At 34.3% G+C, this 25,462-nt stretch overlaps 1 protein-coding gene across 1 annotated transcript; it reads right to left on the bottom strand.

Annotated features, from left to right (window-relative positions):
• Positions 1-14,516: 14,516 nt before the first annotated feature.
• On the bottom strand, positions 14,517-25,208 carry LOC129233792 (uncharacterized). Its single transcript, XM_054867768.1, has 2 exons — positions 25,085-25,208; positions 14,517-15,313 (listed from the first exon to the last, which is right to left on the bottom strand). The coding sequence occupies exons 1-2, from the start codon at positions 25,206-25,208 to the stop codon at positions 14,517-14,519; spliced, it is 921 nt and encodes a 306-aa protein (XP_054723743.1).
• Positions 25,209-25,462: the final 254 nt, after the last annotated feature.

Genomic DNA, 25,462 nt, shown 5'->3' with positions numbered 1-25,462 from the left:
CCGAATATTTGGTATTCGGCCAATTCACAAGAGAGCATGCCAAGTAAAATCACGACAAGAAAAAGTTATGTAAAATTTTTAATTGATAACCAAATGTATTTTTTTTTCTGCCAGCATTGTGCAAACTATGTAATATCTATTTTTATATTTTTGTGAAAGTATCTCTTATACCCACGAAGATATAAGCATTTCTTTCAAAAATGCCAATTTTATTTAAAGGTTTTCGGCTCATATCACGCAGAGTTTTCCGTCAACTGTTTACAGTTGGTTAAACCATGACAAATATGTTATAGTCAAGAAAAGTAATTGTTCAACATATTATTTTACACTAAAAATTTAAATGATGATGTTAACAATATCTTTTAGCATAGCGTAAAACAAAATGACATCTTATGTAAACATTATAACATGGTTATAAATCTTTTTAAAATATTGACTATTTAAAGTACTTTTCCTATTTTTAAAAGTAAGCTGAATGGATTCATTAGTTCAGATTGCCTTATTATCAAAGTTTTTTTTTGCTTTCATCCTAATTGAACAATTGAATCAATTTCATAACTTTTGTTGACTCTAAGCTGAGGAACATAGAAAAATGCCAAATTTTAAGAATCATTTCTTCTTAAAAATATGAAAATTATAATTCTGGGAAATAGTGGTTCCTAGAATTATACAACTGACAATTACTGTTTCTTAGAATTATAGTTGAAGGATTAGTGATTGTAGCTGGGGGGGGGGAGGCTTACCTTTAATTTTAATTTGAATCATGCATTGGTGTAAACGGTTCACTCAAACTATTGCTAAAAAAAGCTACTGCCATGAAATGAAAATAGCTAAAAAGCTGCTTTTTCATCTGTAGTATGAAATATATTATATTAAATAGTTAATACCTACACATTTTTGAAGATTTTTAAAAAAATCAAAAAAATAATATGATTTAAATAAAAAAATCCGATTTAAATAAAAAAAATCACGAACCCTGGATATACATCGTATTACCCAATTTAGAAAATCTCCTATCATAATTTGACGAGTGCGAATTTCTCCTTTTTTTCATACGAAGTTGCATGGCTGTTTTTATGTGTCAAATGCCAGTTAGATTGACTTGTTAAATAGCATGTATTAGGGAATTAATTTGAAACTTATAGCTGCAAAAATAAGTATCTCAAAAAAAAAAAAAAAAAAAAAACATTTATATCTGTCGCTACAAAAAGATTTGAGTTCCAATATTGTTTTCTGTTTTATTTAAACCACTGGTAACCACCGCTTTTTAACCCAAGGGATTCACATACAAAGAAATTTCTCGGCCTGGAACACATACAAAAGCTAAATATTCTCAATTTTATTTTCTAGATACCATGGGAAAACGCTCAAAAGGAAAGAAATTTTCAAACCGAGAATTGCTTTTATCAACTAATTCAAGCTTTTTTAATTGATATGGAGTTTTCACCTGTTTTTAGAGTGCCGAATAAATAGAATCGATTGTTTTGAAAGCTAACAAAATATAATTTTAGATTCGGGCCAGATTGATCAGCTTCGAGGGCCACTTGTGGTTTGAGGGCAGTAAGTTTGGCGCTACTTTTAGAGGGCCGCTAAAAAAAATTAGAGGGCCGCTTTGAAACTCTCTGTCTCATGACGTCGTTGAAATGAGAGAAACAGCCGCATTAACGAAAAAATTGGAATTGGAGATACATACTTTTGTAGTTACAAGTTACATTTTTATTCAGTGAAATCCCGTTACTACGAATAGCAATGCAACAAAATATCTGTTTCAGCAAAGTAAATGTTTATTCCTGATTTAATTGCCATTACAAGGCATAAATTCCATTACAATGAAACTCCCGTTACAATGAAGGTATTGCAGGGTCCAGGGTCCTTTGAAGTTCCTTGTAACGGGATTTCACTGTAGTATAAGTTGACTTTTTACAAAACGCTTAGCAAAATAAAACATGCGTCTTGTTTTGCCTAATGGTATGAGCTGAAAACGAACAACCAAGTTACCTCTTCTGAATGTTTCACAAATTCACTTATTGGATTTAAAATAGTAAAACCTTGTTACACACACACACAAAATAGAGCACTGCTCTGCTCGTCAAGCGTTGCCAAAAACTATTATCAAATTATAAATAAATTACTGAATTTTAAGTGGTTCAAGATCAAAATAACACCATCTCGCATTCTATGGCGAGACTTCCAGTCTAGGTAATGTTAGAGCGTTATTCGATTACAGATTTTGGCTTTTATATGATGATGATTACTATTAAACTTATTTCAATAACTTTTTCCCATCAGTATTAGTACCTCTTTTATATAGCTACTGATTTATTACGTCTGATAATAATAGTTGACTGTATGATATAAATTCCAATGATTTCATATCACACATTCAAATATGACTTCATCAAAGCTCCTAACAAATTAGTAAAATAATCTAAAATAAAATGTTAGTTAGGATGTCTTCACCTCGGTGTCCATTACATCTCTCAATAGTAAGGTACAAATGAAAGTGTTTACAAGTGTCCTTTTGGAGTTAACAGAGCGTGTAGAAGGGGAAGATAAAGCAACGCCTCTCTCACCGGGAGATCAGAGGGGAAACGAAGAAGGAATTTCACGGCCTGAGCCTTTTGGAGGTAGCTTTTTCTCTGGCAGTTTTCTACGTGCAAGTCCGTCTTGCGGGCTTTTTAATAAAACGTGATATTACGTGCAAATACGTGAGTCGGTTAAGTTAAAAAAACATGATCATCAAGGATTTAAGCGCTTTGCGGTCTGTCTGGCACCAACAAGTCACTGGAATCCACTGTAATGAGAACAAAACACATTAAGTGCTTGTAAGTAAAACATATGCAACATGAAAGTAATTATTTCCCTATATGAATGCTCGGAACTAAAGGAAAAGGAGTTATTGCAGATAAAGAAGCCCATGCTTATAACCCTACAGTGGATAAATTGTGCATCTCATTACATACCGCCAAAATTAAGATTTTGACTTCATTGCGGTATTTTCGTGTTGGACTTTGTAGAAAAAGAGAACTGATTAATTTCAACCAATCAAATAGTTATTAATTTTAATTGCATTTCAATTCCAAGCCCAGCACGTTAGCATTTTAATCAGGGGAGGAGTAGCCCCACAGTCAGTAGGTCTTCGGGTCCGTGCACTGTTACACACATTGACACAAGTGCCCGTACGAATTCTTTCACTCTTTGCAATTTTGAAAAGATCAGCTAAAGCAGTTTTTATTTTTAATCCTTTAGGCATACTAAGTAAAAATTGTTGATGAACACTGTATTCAATCTAAAATGATTTAAACATTTTGTATAAATAAATTTTGAAGTTACACAGTTGAGCTTTGATGGTAAAATAAACCCATTTCTCACGAATTATTTCTTTATACGGGAGGTGAGAAATAATAAACTCAATCTTTTCTGAAAGAACAATTATCTTAAGTCATAAACACGTAACTTCAAATCCAATTTAACTTAGATACGTATTTCAAACGATGACCAATGCCTATATTTCAACACTGAGACCATATTCATCTGCATTAAAATAACATCCTTAATAATAGCCAGATTTTTATTTTTAAATGACCAAAATAGAGGCTCGTCGCAGATCATTTCAAAGACCTGCTCTATAAAAACGAAGTCTACTCGACTCAAAGCACAAGGAACTTGATTAATCAATTACTGACCTAACCTCATTGTGTTTGATTGCACAGAACATGCGATAACTGATTAGTAGGCAGTCAATTTAAGCGCCAACTCGTTTCCATAAGAATCACTTATGGCTACTCAGAGAGGACAAGAGTTGTTGACCTTAACATAGGATTTAGAGTAGGACTCTTAGCAAAATATTCAATCGTTAATCTGCATGTAAATACTAAATAAACTGACATGTTTTGGAAAAAAAAAACTTTAAATCAGTTGCCACATGAAGGATGTGAAAATAGCCTCTTTAAATGACTTTAAAAACAAAATGTTATTTGATACTTGCCTCACATCTCTAGTGCAATCCGAGACGCTTTTTTTTGATCGAAACAGTTCTTAAATGTGTATTAACTACTGTATTGGGGTTAGTAAAAATTCTTCACCCATGCCCGCTGTAGGGTGTTTTCACCCCGAATCCACCCCCCTTCCTTTGCTGTGCTACTGCCTCACGTGAAAAATAAAAAGTAAAAACAGAAGATCAACAGTTTATATTAAAAATTATCATATAAGCTTTGTGCGACAATATGATTAAAGTGAAAAACAACGTAAATAAAGCAAATATTGAAGATACAGCATATAACTATTTCAACGCTACAATGGAGCCTCTTCATCAGTGCAGAAAGCTCACCAACACATCCAAAAGTTGCGAGAGAACTGAGTTGAGTTCTCTCGCAACTTTTGGTTGTGTTGGTGAGCTTTCTGCACTGATGAAGAGGCTCCATTGTAGCCTTGAAATAGCTATATGCTGTATCTTCTCCAATATTTGTGCTTTATTTACGTTGTTTTTCACTTTAATCAATCAACAGTTATTTATAATAATCTTCATACGATTACTATTACATTATAGCACATAACATTGCATTTAATGCAGTGCATTTTTAAAAAATCTTTATATTTAATAGAAATAATTTTAAAAAATGAACCAATCGGAATTTGCAATAAAAGTACCCATATTTTGATGATGTACAAAAATAATTTATTTAAATAAAAAAACAAAGTTTAAATATGGTAACAGTTCCAATTTTCAAATATTTTTTTAAATCTAAATGTTCGAAATTTCTTCTAATACCGTTTATCATGCTTCCTTTTAATACTTTCTACATATATCTTTAAAAATATTTGCATTCCTTTACAGTTTTATTTCGGACATAAGCCGCAAAGTTTCGTGAAATAAATCTCAAATCTACGTTCTTAGCTTACTTTGCACATTGCAGTATTTCTTCTTTTAGATTCTAATTAGATATTTTTATTTACATTAAATGTGCAATATACAACTCTTTGATAGAAATGCAATATTTAATTGCATTATAAATCCAGAACCAACCACAAGTTGGTGATTCTACTTTGTGTTTCAGACCTGCAGTTTCCAAGAAGACTAGTTATTAACAGAACTTATAGGGTAAATGCTCCAGTAGTCGGCCATTTTAGAGATTAGTTGATGAGTTTTGTTAGCCTATAAATTTCAGCTATCAATACAGCAACAGAAAAAATGTAAATCTTTAGGCTGTATCTTTCTGATAATGATTCACTAACTTATTTCTGGAATAAAAATATTTTTATTTTTAAAACCAAGCTACTGTTAATACGAGAAAATGCTCCGGTAGTCGGCCATAGAAACCCAGTGATCGGTCATGCATGAGCAAGTAGTCTGCTGTTTCATGAGGTGTAGATGAAAAAAAAAATTAAACAAAATTGAATACGAAACTTAGAGCACAGCAGTGTACGTAAAAAAATAATTATTTCAGTAATTACGAAAGAGTTTTGCATTCTGGATGTCTTCATGACGTTTATCTTTATATTATCTTCTAAACTGCAATCAGTTTGAATATGCATCTCATGCAATATTTTTATTCTTATTTTCTACATCAGCTGTTCTCAACCTTCGGGGGGGGGTACAAAAGAATCTCAAGACGGGGGGAGGGGTGTTAGGGTAAAAATATATGCATCATTAATGTTGTGAAAGTAACTAATGTGTACGCTAACCCCACTTGGATCCTAAATTATCTCAAAAAATTGTATTTACTTCTTTTCATCTTTGATTTCATATGTTCTAGTAATAAGCTGTTCAAAATAAAGCTTTGAACAGTTAAGTTGAATTTCGTGTGTGAAACTATCTAGATTTTCCCTTATTTACAAGTTTTCGGCAATCCATATCAACTCCGGATTCGTTTCCAATTAGATTGCTTGTATTAATCACGTACGGGGGAGGGGTGGTGACCTCATGTTAGTCTTCAAAGTTGCTGCAGAGCCGGAAAGTTTAAGAACCCCTGTTCTACATCATAAACGAAAATGATATATGCTGCGAAAGAAGAAATTTGATTAATATAAAAGACCCTGGTTAAACCGATTTTTTTTGGAGGGGGGTGTTTAGACGCATTTTGAAAACTTGTAAAACACGAGAATTTGGACTCCTCCTTCCCCGGCACAAAAAGGTTTCAGTGTTAGTTCTTTATGTTAACATTAAGACTGAACAAAGGAGTTGATAGAACTCATGACCGATAAAAGCGAATTATTGATCGATATTTGACTAGTCTATGTTCATTACAACAAAACATACGAAACACAAAATTGAAATTGCAGTTTTGGAAACAATTTCACCTCAAAACAGTAAAAGTAAAAATCCTTTTACTTAAAAGGATTGGCAATCAACGTCACGTTTAAAGCAAAATTTATCATAACACTGGTACTTGACAGTACGTTGTGACTGAACTGCAGTAATGTGAATTATGTTGACTCGTCCGAGCTTTCAAAGTTTTTAGGCGGGGGGGGGGCACATTGTATGAATTCAGTTCATTTGAAAGGAAAAAGCATCAAAATGCAAGCACAAACGCATAATTTAATTCTGTTGTGAAAATCTAGAGGGGTCAATTCCCCCCCCTCCCCCATTGATTGCCCAAGTGACAAACCTGTGTGTAGGTTAATTGAAAATTCAAGCATTAGGGGCGTCATGAAGATAATCATACATTCTTCAACAAGAATATTAGTAAACGATAAATAAACTAAAATGGAATAAGTAGCTACGTATAGCAATTTTGAAGTTAAGTCAGCATTATTTTAAAGAAATAATTTTTGATTTCCTACAGAAGAAAACCCAAGGAAATAAATATTTGGTTATGGAAGCGGTAATGGAAAGTGTTACCAACATTTAAAGTAATTAGCCTTAGTAAAATCAAACCATAAACGTAGGATCGTTTGATAAGAAAGACGATAAATCACTATTTTGTAATGACATGTTAAGTAATAGAACATTTATTCAGTAATTTACCGCCCTATAGCCAGGGCTAAGGCAGAAATACATGAAATACACCGCCAGCTCAGTCAATTCCAGCCGAGGACTGCAGTTTCGTGCTTATTAGCAATCATCAGCCCGGCATAGGACTAACTGAGATGGAGGTGGAAAACCTCTTAAGGAAGCCAAGAGTGCCAAACAAACTGGTAGCTAACATAGAATTAGCACTGACCAGACGAGTGATCGAAACAAAGGTTCGGTTCAACTCGAATTTTGAAGGCAAGTCAGGTATATTCAGTAATTTACCGCCCTATAGCCAGGGCTAAGGCAGAAATACATGAAATACACTGCCAGCTCAGTCAATTCCAGCCGAGGACTGCAGTTTCGTGCTTATTAGCACTCATCTGAATTACTGAATATACCTGACTTGCCTTCAAAATTCGAGTTGAACCGAACCTTTGTTTCGGTCACTCGTCTGGTCAGTGCTAATTCTATGTTAGCTACCAGTTTGTTTGGCACTTTTGGCTTCCTTAAGAGGTTTTCCACCTCCAGCTCAGTTAGTCCTATGCCGGGCTGATGAGTGCTAATAAGCACGAAACTGCAGTCCTCGACTGGAATTGACTGAGCTGGCGGTGTATTTCATGTATTTCTGCCTTAGCCCTGGCTATAGGGCGGTAAATTACTGAATATACCTGACTTGCCTTCAAAATTCGAGTTGAACCGAACCTTTGTTTCGATCACTCGTCTGGTCAGTGCTAATTCTATGTTAGCTACCAGTTTGTTTGGCACTCTTGGCTTCCTTAAGAGGTTTTCCACCTCCAGCTCAGTTAGTCCTATGCCGGGCTGATGAGTGCTAATAAGCACGAAACTGCAGTCCTCGGCTGGAATTGACTGAGCTGGCGGTGTATTTCATGTAATAGAACATTTATTCTGAACGCAACGATGACTAGAATTACAATTCCAGTTTTCAAGAATTCTAAGTTTAAATCAACATTAGGGGCAATAAAATTACGAAATAACCCCCTTTTGTTAAAGAAAGTTCGGGCAGAATGTTTAAACATTTTCTTTAGAAGAAATAACGTTAGGAAGGGAATTTTCTCAAAACAGCTAAATTACCGTTGTGTCAATACGTTATTTTAATTAGTATTTGATTACCATTAGAAAATCCATATTAGGTACACTGTTGACCACTGGGTAGATCAACAAAACAGTATAGAACCAGTGGTCAATCTGCCATGGCCAACTACTGGAAATACAGAAGAATTTAGTACCCAGTGGTCTGCCACCCCTCTAAAAATAGAGTCGAAGAAGGAGTATAACTTTTGATTGAAACGTAATATTATACTATCCATTAAAACATAAGTAAAAGCAAATTTACATCAGAACGAAAAAAAGTAAGTGTACTTAATATTTAAAGATTATGTGTCTTAAAAAAAAAGCAGAATCGCAAACTAACATGGACACACAGTTTAAAATACCTTGTTTATGCGTCAGTGGATCACGAAGCAAGTCATGTCTGTCAATTCAATGTCTGTCAACTAAAAGTACTGCATAAGCTTTTATTTTGAATCACCAAATGTTCTGCCACAACAAACTGAGATGAAAACTTGAATTTTTTTTTTTTTTTTTGCATTTAGCATGGACATTTTGATGTTTCTCAACATTGCAACTGCTCAATCACTGCAAACGCATGCGAGGTAATATAGTTGATAAAACTGCTCAGTGGGCATTAAATGAGCTACACGCATTGGATAAATCAAGCTGTAATAAATGGACGTGTTGTGACACTAAGTATCTTAAGGGCATTTCCTATTTACATATTTCCCCCCCCCCCCCCAAAACTTTATAGTTTATTATATTTAATAATTTCAGTTTTCAAATTTTGAACAGAAGAACTTATGTCGGGTTCGCCAGTACATATAAACAATTTTGTTGAATTTGGAGATGGTCGAGCGGGGACGATTTTAAAAATTAGTTCAGTTGACGTGGAATGACTATATTTTTTAACGTTTTAAGTACGCAGTTTTATTACGAAAGTTGATTAACTATATATTTTGAACTATTTCTTTTGAGACATAGCTCCGGTTATGACAACACTCTTTAGACAGTTCCTAGGGTGTCGTGATAATGAGTTTCTCAATGAAAAACTTTTAAATAGTAATTTCAAAGATTTAAAGAGAAAAATGTTTTGAAAAAGATTTAAAAATGCTAAAGTGAGAACTCACAGCACGGACGGGTGCAGGTAAGCAAGGGTACTTGAATCTGATGTTTTAACAATGATGACCTTCCATCTTCATCAAAAGGTTGCCTATCACTTCGAACCTCAGTTTCTGCATTTATACAAAATATGCAACACATTTTATAACTTACAGAATTTTTTTCATTCAAAAACTTTAGACAATTTCAAAGATTTAAAGAGAAAAAAACGTTTAGAAAAAGATTTAAGGATGCTAAAGTGTGAACTCACAGCAAGGACGGTTGCACATAAGCAAGGATACTTGAATCTGATGCTTCAACAATGATGACCTTCCATCTTCAAAAGGTTCCCATCATTTCGAACCAAAGTTTTTGCAACTATACAAAATATGAAACGAAGCATTTTACATTCTAGCAATTACTTTGCAGAAAAGAATATCCTTAAGATGAAAATATGCTCCTTTTATGTATATTTGACAGAAAGAAATGAATATGTAATATCTTTTGTTTACTAAATAAAATGTAATAATCTTAATATATAAAAATCAATGTCCTGATTATATATATATATATATATATATATATATATATATATATATATATATATATATATATATATATATATATATATATATATATATATATATCAACGCACAGCCAATACCGCTGAAGCCTCAGACTTGAAATTTGGCAGGCATGTCTACCTGATTATGAAAGTTTCCACTAAGAAAGGATTTTTCGAAATATCAATTAGTTCAGGAGAAATTAATTAAAACCCCTTAATTTCTGTGAAATTAAAACCTGTCATGGATATTCAAATCCCTTATTTTCAGAGGCTTTCCTCCATTCAAATCATTATTCAGTACTTCATCTCAATTTTTGGTCGATATTGATATTGTTTTTGTTTCTCACGTGATTCTTCGAGGCTTTTCTCAAGTCAAATAATAATGTTTCTGACTTTTGCTTTCATTTTTTCAAAACTAGAAACGAAGTTTTTAAGAACATCATCACAGGAGGACTATCCTTTTGAATTTATAAAAGTGCAGTTTCCCGTAAAAGTTTGCTTTGCAATACCCGTTAATAAGTCACAAGGACATACATTAAAAGTAGCAGGGATCGATTTAAGGAAAGACTTTTTCTCACACGGCCAATTTTATGTAGCTTGCTCCAAAGTCAGTTCATCAAGCAGCTTAATAATGTTAGCACCAGAAAAAAACAACTAAAAATGTTGTATACAAAGAAGTTCTTGCTTAAACATAGGTATAACAATAAAATGTGGATGGCCTGTGTTTGCAAAGATAATCAATACTTTAAAAGTATCTTTGATAACATTAAAGATCGGTTAAAGACAAGGGCATATATATATATATATATATATATATATATATATATATATATATATATATATATATATAAGGAGTCCAGGGGGCCCGGAATCCTCCCAAAATTAGAAAAAATTATAGGTAATAAGTAATTATTATAGGGGATTTTCGAGACTGGGTGCAACAAGCACTGTTAACCCATGCTAATTCCATTACCCGAGCAATGCCGGGTACGGGAGTGCTAGTTTAAATTATAAAATCCCAATAAAATTAAACAGTTATCTTCGTAAAAGTCGAAATTTTCATGAAATTGTACAATAACAAATATACTAACAGGTGAAACTAATCACATTTTTCTGCAAAAGATGAAAAAGTTCAGAAAAATATTTGGTATTAATTGCCTCAGGTAGAGGGTGTTAGTTGCTAGCCAACTGAGCAATGAAAATAAATGCTGATGGTAAAGGAGAAAGCCTGGAGGTATTATATAAAAAAAAAAGTTGGCCAAAAAATTAATTGATAATACCTACAAAGAAATTACTGTTTGAGGGACCACAAAAAATCCCTAATGTCACTCTGGGAGAACATGCTTGGTCAAAATATATGCTTAGTAATCTGTGATTCTCCTTCAGCGAACCACAGCAAACATTTGGCTTTTTACAATGAAATGGCCGTTTTCCTTTTTAGCTCAATTGGCTACTTGAAGAAATTAATACCAAAAAAAAAAAAAATGTTCTGCATGCAGAAACTGAAACGTATTGCACCTATTAGTATTATTAAATTAAAAATGGTAAAGATCTATCTCAGACACCTTGTATAGTTACACCTGATTGTATTTTGGGATTTAAAACAAAGTCTTCATTTACCTCCTAAGATTAAATAAATATTTTCCCCATTACATTATTTTTCCCCATCCCTTACATTTGGTCCAGTTAGTAAAATATAAGGCAATGTTTAACATTTTTAAGTTTATAAATGAAAAAAAAAAAAACATAATATAAAAGTGTAAATGCGTCCTGCAAGAAATGATCGATCAGTTACGTACAAAAGCGTATGCACAATCAAGCAGAATATAAACTAGAAGGGGAAAACAGTCTTCTGCGTCGAGTGTGCAGTCAGCCCAAAAGAAAAAGTCAGGAACGTGCGAACTTCCAAGCTGTAAATTACCATCTGTCCTTGCGATTTACCCAGCTGTAAATTACCATCTGTCCTTGCGATTTACCCAGCTCAAACTGCTAAAAGACCGTCACTTGGCTTCCTCTTGGACATTATAGACAACAAGAATTATCATCAGATCGGTATCTTTTAAGGGCTCCGGGACACAAGAATCTTCAAATTTTCAGCTTTTACTATTTAAAAATCTTCTGTTTTTTCCACTACAGAAAAACTGGAAGACAATATAGATTCTGAACTTACTGGTGGATTTACTTCAAACAAATTTTGTTGGAAAGAGCTCTTGATGAACAACTTTCGACTCTGACTCCGAGAGTTTTGGGGCCCCTGACTCTGACTCCTCTGCCCGAAAATTAGTTGGACTACGACTCCACGACTTCGACACTGACTTTGTATCTTTGGCAAAAATTTACACACGGAGGAAGAATGATTGACTCTGACTCTAGGAAATTCGACTCCGATACCGATTCCATTGCCCAAAAATATGTCTGACTGCGACTCCTCAAACACTGGCGGAGTTGTGGACTTAAAATGAAAATGACAGATTCGAACACGAGCCTTTGCATTAAAAACTTTCGTCCTCCCGAATAAACTCTTGTCTCAAAATGAGATTGACTGTGACTCCGCAGTAATGGTTTTTATGTTGAATTAATTATTTTTGATATTTGTTTTTATTCTCACGCTAAAGTTTTAACTATGTATTCAGTGTTGGCAGAGAAATTCGGGGTCCTTTATGTTTTTATACAGGGTGTCCCGATTTAACCTGGAAGACCTCCTATTTTCACAACCATTATTCCTAGAAGCATACTTACGATTGCAAAAATGTTCAAAATCAAATGCAGAGTTAAGATATTGAAAGTTTGAAAAAAAAATTGAAAAATAAAAAATTAACTTTATGGGACTCTAGGTCCTTTAATATATTTAGGTAACAATCTCCATTGAAAAATAAGTCCAACACAAACAGTTTGACATTATATAAAATGCAGCGTTTTTTTGCTTACACTACTTTACACTTGCCGTCAATAACACCTCTTGGGGGATAATATGGCAGTTAACCAGGGTTTAAATGTATATGTGTGCATCAAGTGTGGAGTGAAATTGTTGGAGGTTTTGTTGTGTACTTTTGCATATCACGGCGCAACATTTGCAAACATTTTTGAATAGCAATGAAACATATAAATAGTTTGCTTTCTCACTTTAACAACTGTCCTTCTTTCAAAAAGGCGATAAGTTCCAATCCCATCTTCTGTATGGTACTTAAAAACTTTGATATCAACTTGAGTTTTGGTAGCACAAAGGTCAAGATTTTTCTGCTAGTAATAATTTTCAATTTAGATTATTTCTCTAAATTTAAGTTAAAAGCCCCAGGGCCTGTATAAAAAGTTAAATTTTGTATTTTTTAACACATTTTAACTTTTGCTTCAAACTTTCAGTATCTGAACTCTGCACCTGATTTTGAACATTTTTACAGTTGCATGTATTTAGGACTAATGGTTGCGAAAATAAAGGTCTAGCAGGTTAAAACGGGACACCCTGTATAAAGATATGCGCAGGTGATTTTATTTATTTACTTTTTGTGATGATGAAAATTATTTCTTCAAGTTGACATTTTATCGTTTTTTATTTATTTTGAAACTACATTAATTGTTTTTTGACAGAGGGAAAGCAAACGAAAATTTGCGATTTTTGCTATTTTTTGAGAATTTTGACAGCTTAATAGTTCTGGACGGAACTTCTTGTTTATATTGTTTTAATGTAAGAATGACTATTTGTGCAGTTCAGGGCAATGGTAACTGCCGGAACACTGTGGCATCTTTACCCTACACCATAGGCATCCATTGGGCACCGAAGGAACAAATGCCTTCCATTAGACAGTACGATTGCTCCACTCGTCATCCCCGTCTTAACTCCAAGGAACGAAGTTGCTGTTCCAGAACGTTTCCCAGCCCCCTGTTCTACGAGATTCAACCAATGACAGCCTCTCGTTCCAACATCTTCTCCAGTTAACGAACCTGAACTCTCGGATTGCCCAGTCGGTCTGCTATCAGCCGATGGCTGCTACTCAAGTTAGTACCAAGAAATCTTCTGAGATGTTCAATATGAAAAAAAAACGGATGTAATGTCGTCGTGGAACATGTTTGCGTGGTGTACTTTTGTGCTGTGCAAAGAAAAAATTGACACTCTCCCTGTGTTCCCATGCCCTGTGTATAACCGATTAGAAAATCAAAAAAATTCAATATTTTTGAAAAATCAAAATCTATTGATTTGCATTGTAAATTAAAAGTAAAACTAAAGTAAAACAAAACAAATTTATTATTGCTGAAAAAAAATATGTTGACTGCATTAGCAGATAAATATTAATTTGCATCATAAAATAAAACGCCCTGTGTATGATAACCTATTAGAAAATCAAACAAATTCAATAGTTTTGAAAAATTAAAATCCGTTGATTTGCATTCTAAATTAAAAGTAAAACTAAAGTAAAACAAAACAAATTTATTATTGCTGGAAAAAAAAATAAGTTGACTTCATTATCAGGTAAAAAATACTAATTCGCATCCTAAATTAAAAGTTAAACTAAAGGAAGTGTAATATTTCAGTTACATAAAATCAGGTGTTCAACTGATTAAGCAATTAATTATAAGATAAGTGATAATGTAAGAGTTTCCTGATTTGTCGATTACATACTGCGACATTACATCCTGTGTTCCTACGCATATGTGTCCCGAATGTACATTTTCCCTACATATTAAAAACTTCACCTCCTCAACTTCCTTGGTATCAATAACAAACATTTTTTAACTCAAAAACTGTTGATGAACAGAAAGGAAAAATTACCTCAATATGTGTGCAGAAGCTTTGTGGTGGAGTCTGCTGACCTCTGAAGACTCCCTGGCTTAGTTCCTCCTGGCCCGCTTACGCAGGGAGTCTGCAGGGGCCTGGTAGCGCTCCGGCGCTCGCCTCTGCCGCTTACCAACGACGATCAGCGCAGGGTCAGCAACAAGCGCCCACTGACGCCGCCTGGCTGGTCGAGGCTGCGGCAGCTGAGCACCACCAGGGGCTGCCTGCAGGGCTGCTGGGGCAGGAGGAGGTGCGGTGGAGGCAGGAGGAGGTGCGGTGGAGGCAGGAGGAGGTGCGGTGGAGGCAGGTGCCGCGACGGGAGAGGCAGGTGCCGCGACTGGAGAGGCAGGTGCCGCGACTGGAGAGGCAGGTGCCGCGACTGGAGAGGCAGGTGCCGCGACTGGAGAGGCAGGTGCCGCGACTGGAGAGGCAGGTGCCGCGACTGGAGAGGCAGGTGCCGCGACTGGAGAGGCAGGTGCCGCGACTGGAGAGGCAGGTGCCGCGACGGGAGAGGCAGGTGCCGCGACGGGAGAGGCAGGTGCCGCGACGGGAGAGGCAGGTGCCGCGACGGGAGAGGCAGGTGCCGCGACGGGAGAGGCAGGTGCCGCGACGGGAGAGGCCGGGGGAGAGGCTGACGGCGGAATTATGTGCACCTGAACGGGAGATGTTTGTGAGACAGGGGGGCTGGCGGGATCGGCGTCCTCCGTGGAGTCTTTGGTGTCGTCCACAGCCACGTTGAAGAGCTGGGATTGGCGCCGGGAGGTTGGTGAGGAGGGTGGTGTTGACTGTCGGCTGCTTCCCGGCACCTGAAGGAGGTTGGCTGGCGAAACCCTGGCCTGTGACCACTCTGCATCTGTTGGGGAGAGGGAAAGAAAGATGTTTCTCAGGAAAACATTGGAAGAGTTTTGGGGGACAGACGTCCAACCAACTCGACATTTTTTGGGACTGTTTTGAATAAGGAAGCCACTCAGTGTGACCAAACGTGATTTAGTTCTTGGCAGGGTACCGTATTTTCATGCATATAATCCGTAGATTATCTGCTAAAAAAGTGTAAAATGAATGAAATCATACGCTGCCACGGATTATCGGTGGGTTTTTTTCTCGACACCGAGGCGTTGAACCTCGACATTTGAGGCAGGATTCGCAATTAGAAATAGTTTCCAGTCTTCTTTACTAACAATAAAACTGAAAGTCTCTCTGCCAGGATCTCTGTGACGCGCATAGCGTTCGGCTGATTTTCATGAAATTTGGAACAAAGTTTGTAGCGTGGGGGTGTGCACCTCGAAGCGATATTTCGAAAATTCGATGTGATTCTTTTTCCAATTCAATTTAAAGAACATTTTCCCCGAGAAAAAAAATATCATAAGATGGACGAGCAAATTACGAAATTATCGTAACGTGGAACCGTAACATGGGCACGAGCCAATTGGCGCGAAAATTCAAACTACATTACTTGTAAATATACAGACGAACCAGAAGACTTTAGTTTTCTATTTCGGGCAAAGCCGTGCGAGTGCCACTAGTGCATAATATAGACGAACGCCCAAGCCATTCGCAGAAAAATTTTGGTTCTACACATATTTTTTCAAACTACTAATGTTAATTAAAAAAGATATATATAAAATTACGTAAACAAAATTTCAAATATTAGACAAATTATATAAAAATAATGACGATAAAAAGGAAAATTGCAAAAAGCTATTAAATAGGAAAAGAATGTATGAATCCAGAGTTCATCAGCCGTGGAGGATTCATTAATTATGGTCAAAAGACCAAAGATTTAACTATGAACTAAAAGAGAATGTTTAAGCTCCAGTACATGCAATATAGAGGAACATTGGGCAAATGCACCATTTGCTAAACTATAAACAATAAACAAGAGCTCAAATCTAAAACTAAAAGCAGTTGGTTTCGCCTCGAGTAATTAGGAAAGCAAGTTCCGATAATTAGCCATCAACGGTTAATTATCGGCCTAATTATCGGAACTTGTGTTCCTAATAAGTCGAGGCGAAACCCCAGCCAGCCAGAGCCATTTGCATGGATTTCAAGACATGCATTTGAGATGCGTATTTCCCGATGTTAGAACGACGGCCAATCAAATGAAAAAGGAGCTTCGTCGTTTCGTGTCCGAGACCCGGAAATACGTCACAATCATTTAAATTAGCATTTGTGACTTTGCACGCTAAAAGAAAATAGGGATTTAATTGTAGCCAAATATATCAAAATAAACGTAAGGAATTGATAATATTATTTGGAGTTCCCAACAATTAATAATAATTCAGGATTTTATGCCAATGTATACAATCATTAAATTTGTGAGTAATTCCGGTGAACATGGTACATTTCAGTTTTCAAAACTTTTTTTCCAAATTCATCTAATCCAACAAAAATTAATGTCAAATAATGGCAAAAGGGTTTAATTTATCTGAACTATAAAAATTAATTAGCTCAACTTGGTATTAATATCCAATTTTCTCAGTTCTTTTGTCAGAACTGAAAGATTTTGTCTACTCTGTTACACATTTAAAAACAGCAACAAATTCAAAATTTTCAATTACTTTTTGATTTTTTTTTTTGTTTAATATAAACAAATGGAACATATCTTTCATACAAATGCTTAAAATGTAATTGTAAAAGGCACGTTTAAGTTTTATTGCTAATTATCTTACTCAAAAATTCAAAAATTTGAAAAATCATTTGCAAAAGTTAGATTATTATATGAAACAAACTTGGAAAAAGATTGAAGTTGGATTATTCAAGTTGGTAATTGTGTAGTTCTATGCAAATTAACCTTTAAATTAAATATTTAAAAAAAATTACAATCAAATTAGTTCAAGTACTCCTGTAACAGAGTGGACACTACTATTCATGATTGAAGTAATCTCTATGTTTAAGCAGAGAACATAGACAATGTTTCATTTTGTAAAATTTTGTATTTAATTCATTTTTCTATAAATTTGTTAAGCTATGCTTTTTGAAAAACATCAATAGCATATCGTACTTGTTTACTATTTCCATAAATATTGACCACTCTGTTAGACAACAAGTGTGACAGAGTGGACATGTAACAGTGTGGACAAATAATTAGTTTAAAAAATTTTTCTAAACCTAAACATAAAGTAGCAGTTAAAATAGTAATACAATAACAAAGAGTTTAGATTTTATTTTTATATTTTAATTAGCAAAATTAATGTAACACAGTGGACATTTTGTTACTCAAATTTACTATCGGAAACAAAGAATGAGTCTTTCCTTGCTTGTTGATTGTTGAATCCACTAGGGTTAGCTAAACATGGAGTTTTTACCATCTGGTCATCTCAAAATTATTGCTAATTTTTTTGCAAAAATATTTTTTTATTCTTTAATGACTGTAGCAGAGTGGACATTTCAAAATTTGTAAACTGTATGGACAATTGTAAATTCCCTGTATTTTCATTGAAAAAATATTTTTCTCAAAAAAAAATTTGTTTAAATTGTTACAATAAAGGTGTTGCAATATAATTGATTTTTTTTTTGTTATTGCATCTAAGCAATTACTTATATCACTTTTTAACTGTCACTGTTTAGAAGCCGGGACATCAAGATTTTGCCTTTTTGACTAACATAATTATTTTTAAAAAACTTCCTAAATCAAAATATTAAAAAAAAAAAAATACCTCATGATACAAAATTACATGAAGAATAAAGAAAAGAATATGATTAATTCATATTAACCATCAAATTTTCTCGAAAAAATCCCAAAAGTGCCGGATATGAAATGGACCATTTTCCGTATGATCCGTATTCATAATTCAAATATTTTGATTCAGCGCACCACTGAGTAAGATGTATTAGTATCACTTTAAGATTAAAAAACATTTTACTCTTTTGTGACGCAAAACGAGTCAAAGTGGAATTGGAAGATACAACAGCAGAAAGAAAGATCGTCCTTTTAGCAAGCTGTCCTCTTTATTTGAAAAAAAATGCCACTCGAACCCTTAAACAAGGTTTAAGGATCTTTTTCCGTCGTCATGTTTAAAAAAAAATTACCAAACGTTGCATCGCTTAGATGGTAGTGGATTTTGTTCGTTTCTTGGGGAAAAAAAATCTTTAAAGTTGCAGAAGGTTTATAAAAGTTTCAGAAACTTACTTCCTTCTTTTTTCGAACTTAGAATGCAGGGTCGGCAAGATTTTGGACACTACGGTAAAAAATCTGGTTTTTACCATCCTGTCAAACTGTCTGAAAGTGTCCAAAACTATATTCATAGAGAAGTTGCATTTTGTTACAAAATAAAATGCATCAACGTAATGTTTATATTGAACATTTATTCAATGCGAACATTCAACTCATTTATGCAGTTGACTTTAATCTAGTTACATAGGACTGTTATTCAGTGTTACTGCTGTAATATCAGAAAGTCCAACGTTGTTAATATGCGCGGCGGCAAACCTAACCCGGCAGCTCAGTAATGCCGTGATTAGGATCTGAATGATCCTCACAATGCTGCTAGGTTAGGGGTTTGCCCCAACACCACTTCTAAAATTGATGGTGTTTGTACACTAAAGCTTCACAAAATTGAGCACTAACTTATTTGTGATGCTTCATGCATACTGTTCTATTTAGGAATAGTGTTTTGTTTTTGTTAATGGAAAAAGAACTTACCTTTGTTGAAAACTTTTTGAAATACTGAATTGATGTTCTTCTTCCCATCAATTTTAAATCTTTTTAGATCTTCGATTTCTGCCAAGAGAAAACAAAATTATCAGACGACAAGGAATCTGTCTTACATAGTTCCTTAACATCTTGAAATTAATATAATAAGTTTGAATTAATATAATAAGTGAAGCTTGAAATTTTCCCGAAAAAAATTACACAGGTGTAAAACCATGTGAGTGATTAGCTCAAAACACTTGTCACCAATACTTCATAATTTGCATAATTGATTCCAAGCTAGAAAACACCATTTAGATATTAATGGTAAATTGGGCATCCTTAAAACTAAATTAAATGGAACACATTGCATTTCATCTTCCGGTCGCTTGCAATTAATGAGTCGACAAGATCTTTGTTCTCACTCGGACCTCAAATGCGCAAACTATTTTCGAAAGAGCCGGCCAGTCACGTGACTTTTTTTTCGTACATCTTCTTGAAAAATTGTCACACGAAACTTAATTTTTGCTTCAAAACTCGTCGGAAATTCTGCCCTATACTTTTACTTTAAAAAAACTATAACTCTGACAAGAAATTCAAAGACTTTGAAAACAACTTTGCAGCAAGAAAATATGCTATACTGCAATGTCTATGAAGTGAAAAGGTAAACTTTGTCTTGAACGCTCTCCTTTCACGATAAAACCACCCAAGGCTGTGTACTAACTGAAAAAAATTGACAACATTTCGATCTCTCGAAACATTCGAGCGTTTAAAGAAAATATCTCAACTTGCTTTACAGTTACACAAGGAATTTAAATTGTTCAATAATGCCATTTTTCTTGAATCAATTGCAGTGTGCATCTTGAGTGAAAAAATTAAATTCTTAATTTGTTGTTTGCGAAAGAAAGTTTGTTGCTATATACTTTTAGTGTAAAAAATGACATAATTACAGACATGGTCAAAGGCTCTTTGAAAATTTATATTGTCGTTGAACTTATAAAAAATTTTTAAATCTGAATGTTTATACAGTACCTGCACATGTTTTAACATTATTTTTGATGTAATATTATCATTTTAATTTTTTAAGCACCTTTTTTATATCTTTTTTTTTTGCAGTGCCTTGCATCTGTGGTGCCTAATTTTTAATGCAGTGGACAGATAGTGTTAGAGCAACAGTTTTTTTCGAACATTTTCCCAATCTTTTGACATAGTTAGGGTCAAAAGTCAAAGCACTTGAAATTTAAATCTGTTGTAAGTAAGTCATATCCATCGAAAGTTCTATTTTTAACACGCTTTTATTAGCTTAGCTTGTATGTTTGTGGGGTCTAACTTTCCCGTCTTACAAATAGACAGTGGCTTATTAGAATTACTTCAATGAACAAATCAGAGCAGCGAACTGTAGCAATGTTTGCACATGAATTTACCAGAAAGTATTCAAAATGTCTGATGCAAATAATGCAATAGAATACCAAAATGCATTCCATTATAAAAATAGAACACACGCACAAAGATTTAATTTAAGAGTTACAAGTGTTAGCAATATTTAGTATCTAAACCTTATCTGAAATTAAAAAAAACAAACAAAAAAAACAGGACTTTATATTTTTCAGAAATAAAAACAAATAATAGTTTGTAAAAAACTTAAGACACGCTTTAGTAGCAAAATGAACTAAAAAGTTAAAAATAATCTTCGGATAACAAGTATATAAAGTAATTGACCAAACACTTAATTTTACTGTAATAGAAAAAAAAGCGTGGGGGCTTCTTATGAGTTGTCTTAAATTTCTTCCACTTGTTATCCATGCAAAAATGTAAATAGGCAGCCCTGAACGCTTTTTTTTTTACTACAGTAAAATTAAGTGCTTGGTCAATTTCTTTATATACTTGGCATCCAAAGATCATTGTTAACTTTTCAGTTCATTTTGCTACTAAAGCATGTTTTTTTTTCAGTTTTTCAAACTGTTATTTTTTAGCCTTAAAACTGGTTTTTGAATTTTCATTCTATTGCAACTGGGATATAAGTTGGTCATTTTTTTAAGAACACACTTTTCATTTTTTCTCACATTGAATTGTTTTACAAAGCTTTGTATTGAAAAATTTTCAAAACTGAAATCTAAAAACTGGGAGGATTACTTATCTTGTCACATATGTCACAGGTGGCATATTTTACGGCAATTGGAAATGGTGAGGTCAAAAAGGTAATTACTCTGACAAGAAATTGCTTGCAACCAGCTCCGAGGTGGGGCAAGATTGCAAAGCATAGTTCACACTTAGTAATATTGTTTTCAGAAAAACCCTGAAGCATGTTAACTTTAATTTGTTTTATGTTTTCAAACTGTTAATCATTACTCGAATTTTTGTAATTTAAATCTCTACATAGTATAAAATGAAGTCTCCAAAAAGCGTCTGTGTGTTAGAACTCGCAAAACTCGAGAACTACCCGGCCGATTTTGCAGAAATTTTCAGTTTGCTCCTTTAAGTCCTGAGAAGGTTTGCAGACCAGTTCAAAAATACGATGAATATTTCTTCTTTTAGATAAAATTAGAGAAAAATATAATTAGTTCTTTTTTTATTCCAATTTAGGCCCAATTTTCACATAAATTCCCGAATATGGGGGTGAAAAATTACTCGCAAATAGTAATATTACTTATCGTTGGAAAGGGAAGAATTTTCCGCGTTCTACCCAATTTGCTCCCTATTTGAAGCTCTAACTTAATTGCTGCGGGAGTTTTTTACGTTTCTAGCTCGATTTTTTTTAGGCTTAGCTGAAATTTAGGCACTACTTTCTTCATTAAATCCCTCAATAAAAAGTGAAGAAATTGTCTCATAGTTTTCTTTTTGACAGCATTGAAGGAATCTGCTTTTTATTATTCTAGATCTCACTCGACCTAAGGTCGAAAGTTTAACCCTCTATCTCCATTAGAAAAAGTTACGAGCGAATTAAATGAAGTTCAAAAATCTGTTCTCTATTCAAGTTTTTAACGATTTTATTTTGCTTTTCCACGAAAACGCTTTTTGAATCCATTGTTTACTTCCATCTTTCTCATTTTCAATTCTTAAACTTATTTTATTTTGTGCTTCCATGGTTACGCCTTTTAAATCCATCTTTCTCATTTTATTTTAATTTTTAAAAGCATGTTAGTATCTGTCGTCATTGTTTGTCGAGAAAATTTTGCATGATGGTTTTTTTTTTCTTTCATTTAATCCTGGTTATTAAAGATACTTCACTTGACACAATGGTTTTTTTCAAGGTAGACCGGGCAGAGCTGGGCAATGCAGTTAGTTTAAAATTAAGGAATAGGGTTGGTTGTGGTAAGTGGGTCATCCCCCTAAAACTGAAATATGGATACAGTTTTCAAACTTTCTTGCAGTCATGTTAAATTTCACCACAGTGATTGATTTTCACATATTTGGGATTCGCAGAACTTTTTTCTAGGTCGTAGCACTTTGTAAAGAAAAAATTCTAAAAAAAAAAAAATTGCGAGTTCAAGCAACATTTTTAAAAAAAAGTGTTTCCAAATTAGTTTTTATTTTTTTTTCGATAATTAATTTTCCACATATACTTTAACTTGAAGTTCATACAGAAACAAGAATTTTTGTACAAAATATTATTAATCTATACTATTATAAGAGAGAGGGCCGATTTTTGTCCGTTTATATGTTTGAGGTAATCTTTGGAACTATCGCAGCTATTTGAAAAACTCTTTCACTATATGAAAGGTGCATTCATACCAGAGGCATGTGCATGGGGGTCTCTCTCTTAACAATTACTCTCTACACAATTTTACATCACAAAAACTCTCTTACTCTTAACAGTTTTGTTTGATGTTGGAGTAAATTGGAGTTTCACAGAAGCCGATCTTGTAAGATGTAGGATTCATTATCGTATTACTATCATATATGCGGAAGTTTGTTTGTATAGGTGGATGGATGGATCTTTGTTTGTTACTCTATCACGCAAAAACTACTGAATGGATTTCGATGAAACTTTAAAACAACATAGCTTATGTACCAGAATAAGACAATGGGTATGTTACGTCTCGTTATGGGGGGCAACACCCTCATAGGGTGGCAATAATACAATTTTCATACAAATTCTCTAATATGGGGTGAAAAAATTCTTGCACATATTAACATTATATCTCCATCGAAAGCTTCGATTTTTCTACTGAAGATGGCACTGGTTCGAAATTTCTAAGTAGAACAAAAGTTATAAGCAAAGAGTTATACGCATGTTCGAAGGCTTTCCTCAACCCAATACTGTATTTAGTGTATCATCTTCACTTCCTGGCGACAGCTACCATTGTTGTATTGTTGACTATTTTTTTTCTTTTCGTCTGACTGTTCAAGGCTTTTCTATAGTCAAATCTCAAAACAACATTTTTGCACAAGATAGGCGAAAAAAAATATGACTTGGCTGATTATTTTCCATTTTCATGCAACTTTGATGCTATAAATGTTTTTTTTTTCTTTTAATTTATTTATTTGTGTTGACTGGACATCTACTCATTATCTAATTGACCAGTAGGAATCTCGCCAACCTTTTTTGGGAGAAAGACTTCAATAGCTAAAGCATTTGGCATTTTTTTCAACTACCGCTGTTTTTGAGTTACTCCTATGCCGGGCTGACGAGTGCTAATAAGCACGAAACTGTAGTCCTCGCCTGGAATTGACTGAACTTGCGGTGTATTTCATGTATTTTTGCCTTAGCCCTGGCCATAGGTCGGTAACTTTCTGAACGCAATACTGTTTCTCGGTTTTCACCATGTAACCAGAGTATCCCCATTAAAAGAATCTTTAAATATTTTACGAACATGTAAAATAATCCGCCAACTAAATTAAGCAAATCCACAAACAGCACACTTTTTGCACTATTTGAAACAAGTGCTAAATTTTACTACTTTGGAAACATTTCGGCTGAAAATGTGTAGCATCGCTTTATAGTATCTCAATATTTGGCGACAATATTTCTTCAATGAAAATGAGAAACACACAATTTTAAAAGTAAGGAGGGGGGACTTATCCAAGGTATCCCAAAACTATTTTGGGGATATTTTGGTGAAATATGGTAATATTTCAAATCGCAGAAAGAACCAACAATAATTGAAATTTCCCAAAATAACTAAAGCAATTAAAGGAGGATTCAGAGCGCTACATTTTGTTAAACAGTTTGTACTTCAATAGCCATACAGAGAAGGTTTAAGACTATGTTCAAAGAAAACAAATAATCTTTACTTACATTATAAAGGCAAAAGTGACTTTGTAATTCTTTCACGCCTTAACTATTCAACCTCACTTGAATTGGAATTTAAGAATTACCTGTACAAACTTCCTTACTACTCAAATGTTTTCCTGATTTACGTAATTTTTTGGGTGTCTCCTCGGTTTCGCCAATGTTTCATTTGCCCCCCCCCCCTGCCCGTTTTTCAGTTTTAATCACCCTTTTTTATGTATTAAAGGGGGGGGGGATTTGAAATGTCGGTGAAACTGGGGACAAATCATTTTTTGGTAACGATTTGACATCTGCCCGTGTTGACGATTAACCGGAATTAATTTAAATAATCTATATTAATGTGAGTGAAGCTGCGGGTAAAAGCTAGTGTGTAATAAACGATTAAGGTAAAATACGCCCACTTAGACTGAAAAAAACACTCGCCGGGGGCAAGTAACTCATGCAATGCTCCCATTAACGTTTTTTTTCTACAATATTCAAAACGAATAAAAGGGATGGAAAGGTAAACTGACATTTGTGTAAAAATATAACTTCTGGCACAAGAAATGATCACCCCCTTTTTGCAAAAAGCTTGCATTTGTCAGCCGAGTTGAAGTTTTATTATTTCATTTAGTTCTCATTTTTTCCTTTCGCATCCACTTAGTGGCGTTACTTTTTTCTCTGTCTGCGTCAGAATCTGTAATTAGCGAAAACATAGCAGAAAACTTTTTAACAAACTGAGCTAAGAATAACTTTATCGAGGAATAAAAAGTTTTTTGTACCTTTATCTTTCCTCTCCAACTGCTCCTTTAGTTCTGAAATTTCCTTTTCCAATCCCTTTCTTTTGTTTTTCTCCTCTTGAGCGTTGTTTTCCAGTTTGTCGATTTTTTTTTGCATTTCAGTCATGCCTTTCATAATTTCTTTCAATTGGGCAGCCAGAGGAGCAGGGTCAGTAGGGGAAGGTCCAGTTGTGTTGGCCGAATCATCAAAGTTTTGGAATGAGTCGGAGTCTGATATAGCTAGCAGGAAGAGAGACCAAGAGAAAAAAATATAAGTTATTGATATAGCTAGGGACAGGGGCGGACTGGCTGACTTTAGCCCAGTCGTCAAAATAATATTTTGGCCCACTTCTGTAAATTAGTCGAGCAAAGACATTAAAC

Source organism: Uloborus diversus, unplaced genomic scaffold, assembly GCF_026930045.1.
Source record: "Uloborus diversus isolate 005 unplaced genomic scaffold, Udiv.v.3.1 scaffold_727, whole genome shotgun sequence".
NCBI lineage: Eukaryota > Metazoa > Arthropoda > Arachnida > Araneae > Uloboridae > Uloborus > Uloborus diversus.
This window is presented reverse-complemented; position numbering and strand designations above follow the sequence as displayed.

Bases quoted from the DNA above. Each gene is read 5' to 3' on its own strand.
- LOC129233792 (XM_054867768.1), bottom strand. From the start codon at position 25,208: ATGACTGAAATGCAAAAAAAAATCGACAAACTGGAAAACAACGCTCAA. The intron at 15,314-25,084 runs GTACAAAAAACT...TCTCCCCAACAG, and splicing joins GTTGGAGAGGAAAGATAAAG to ATGCAGAGTGGTCACAGGCC.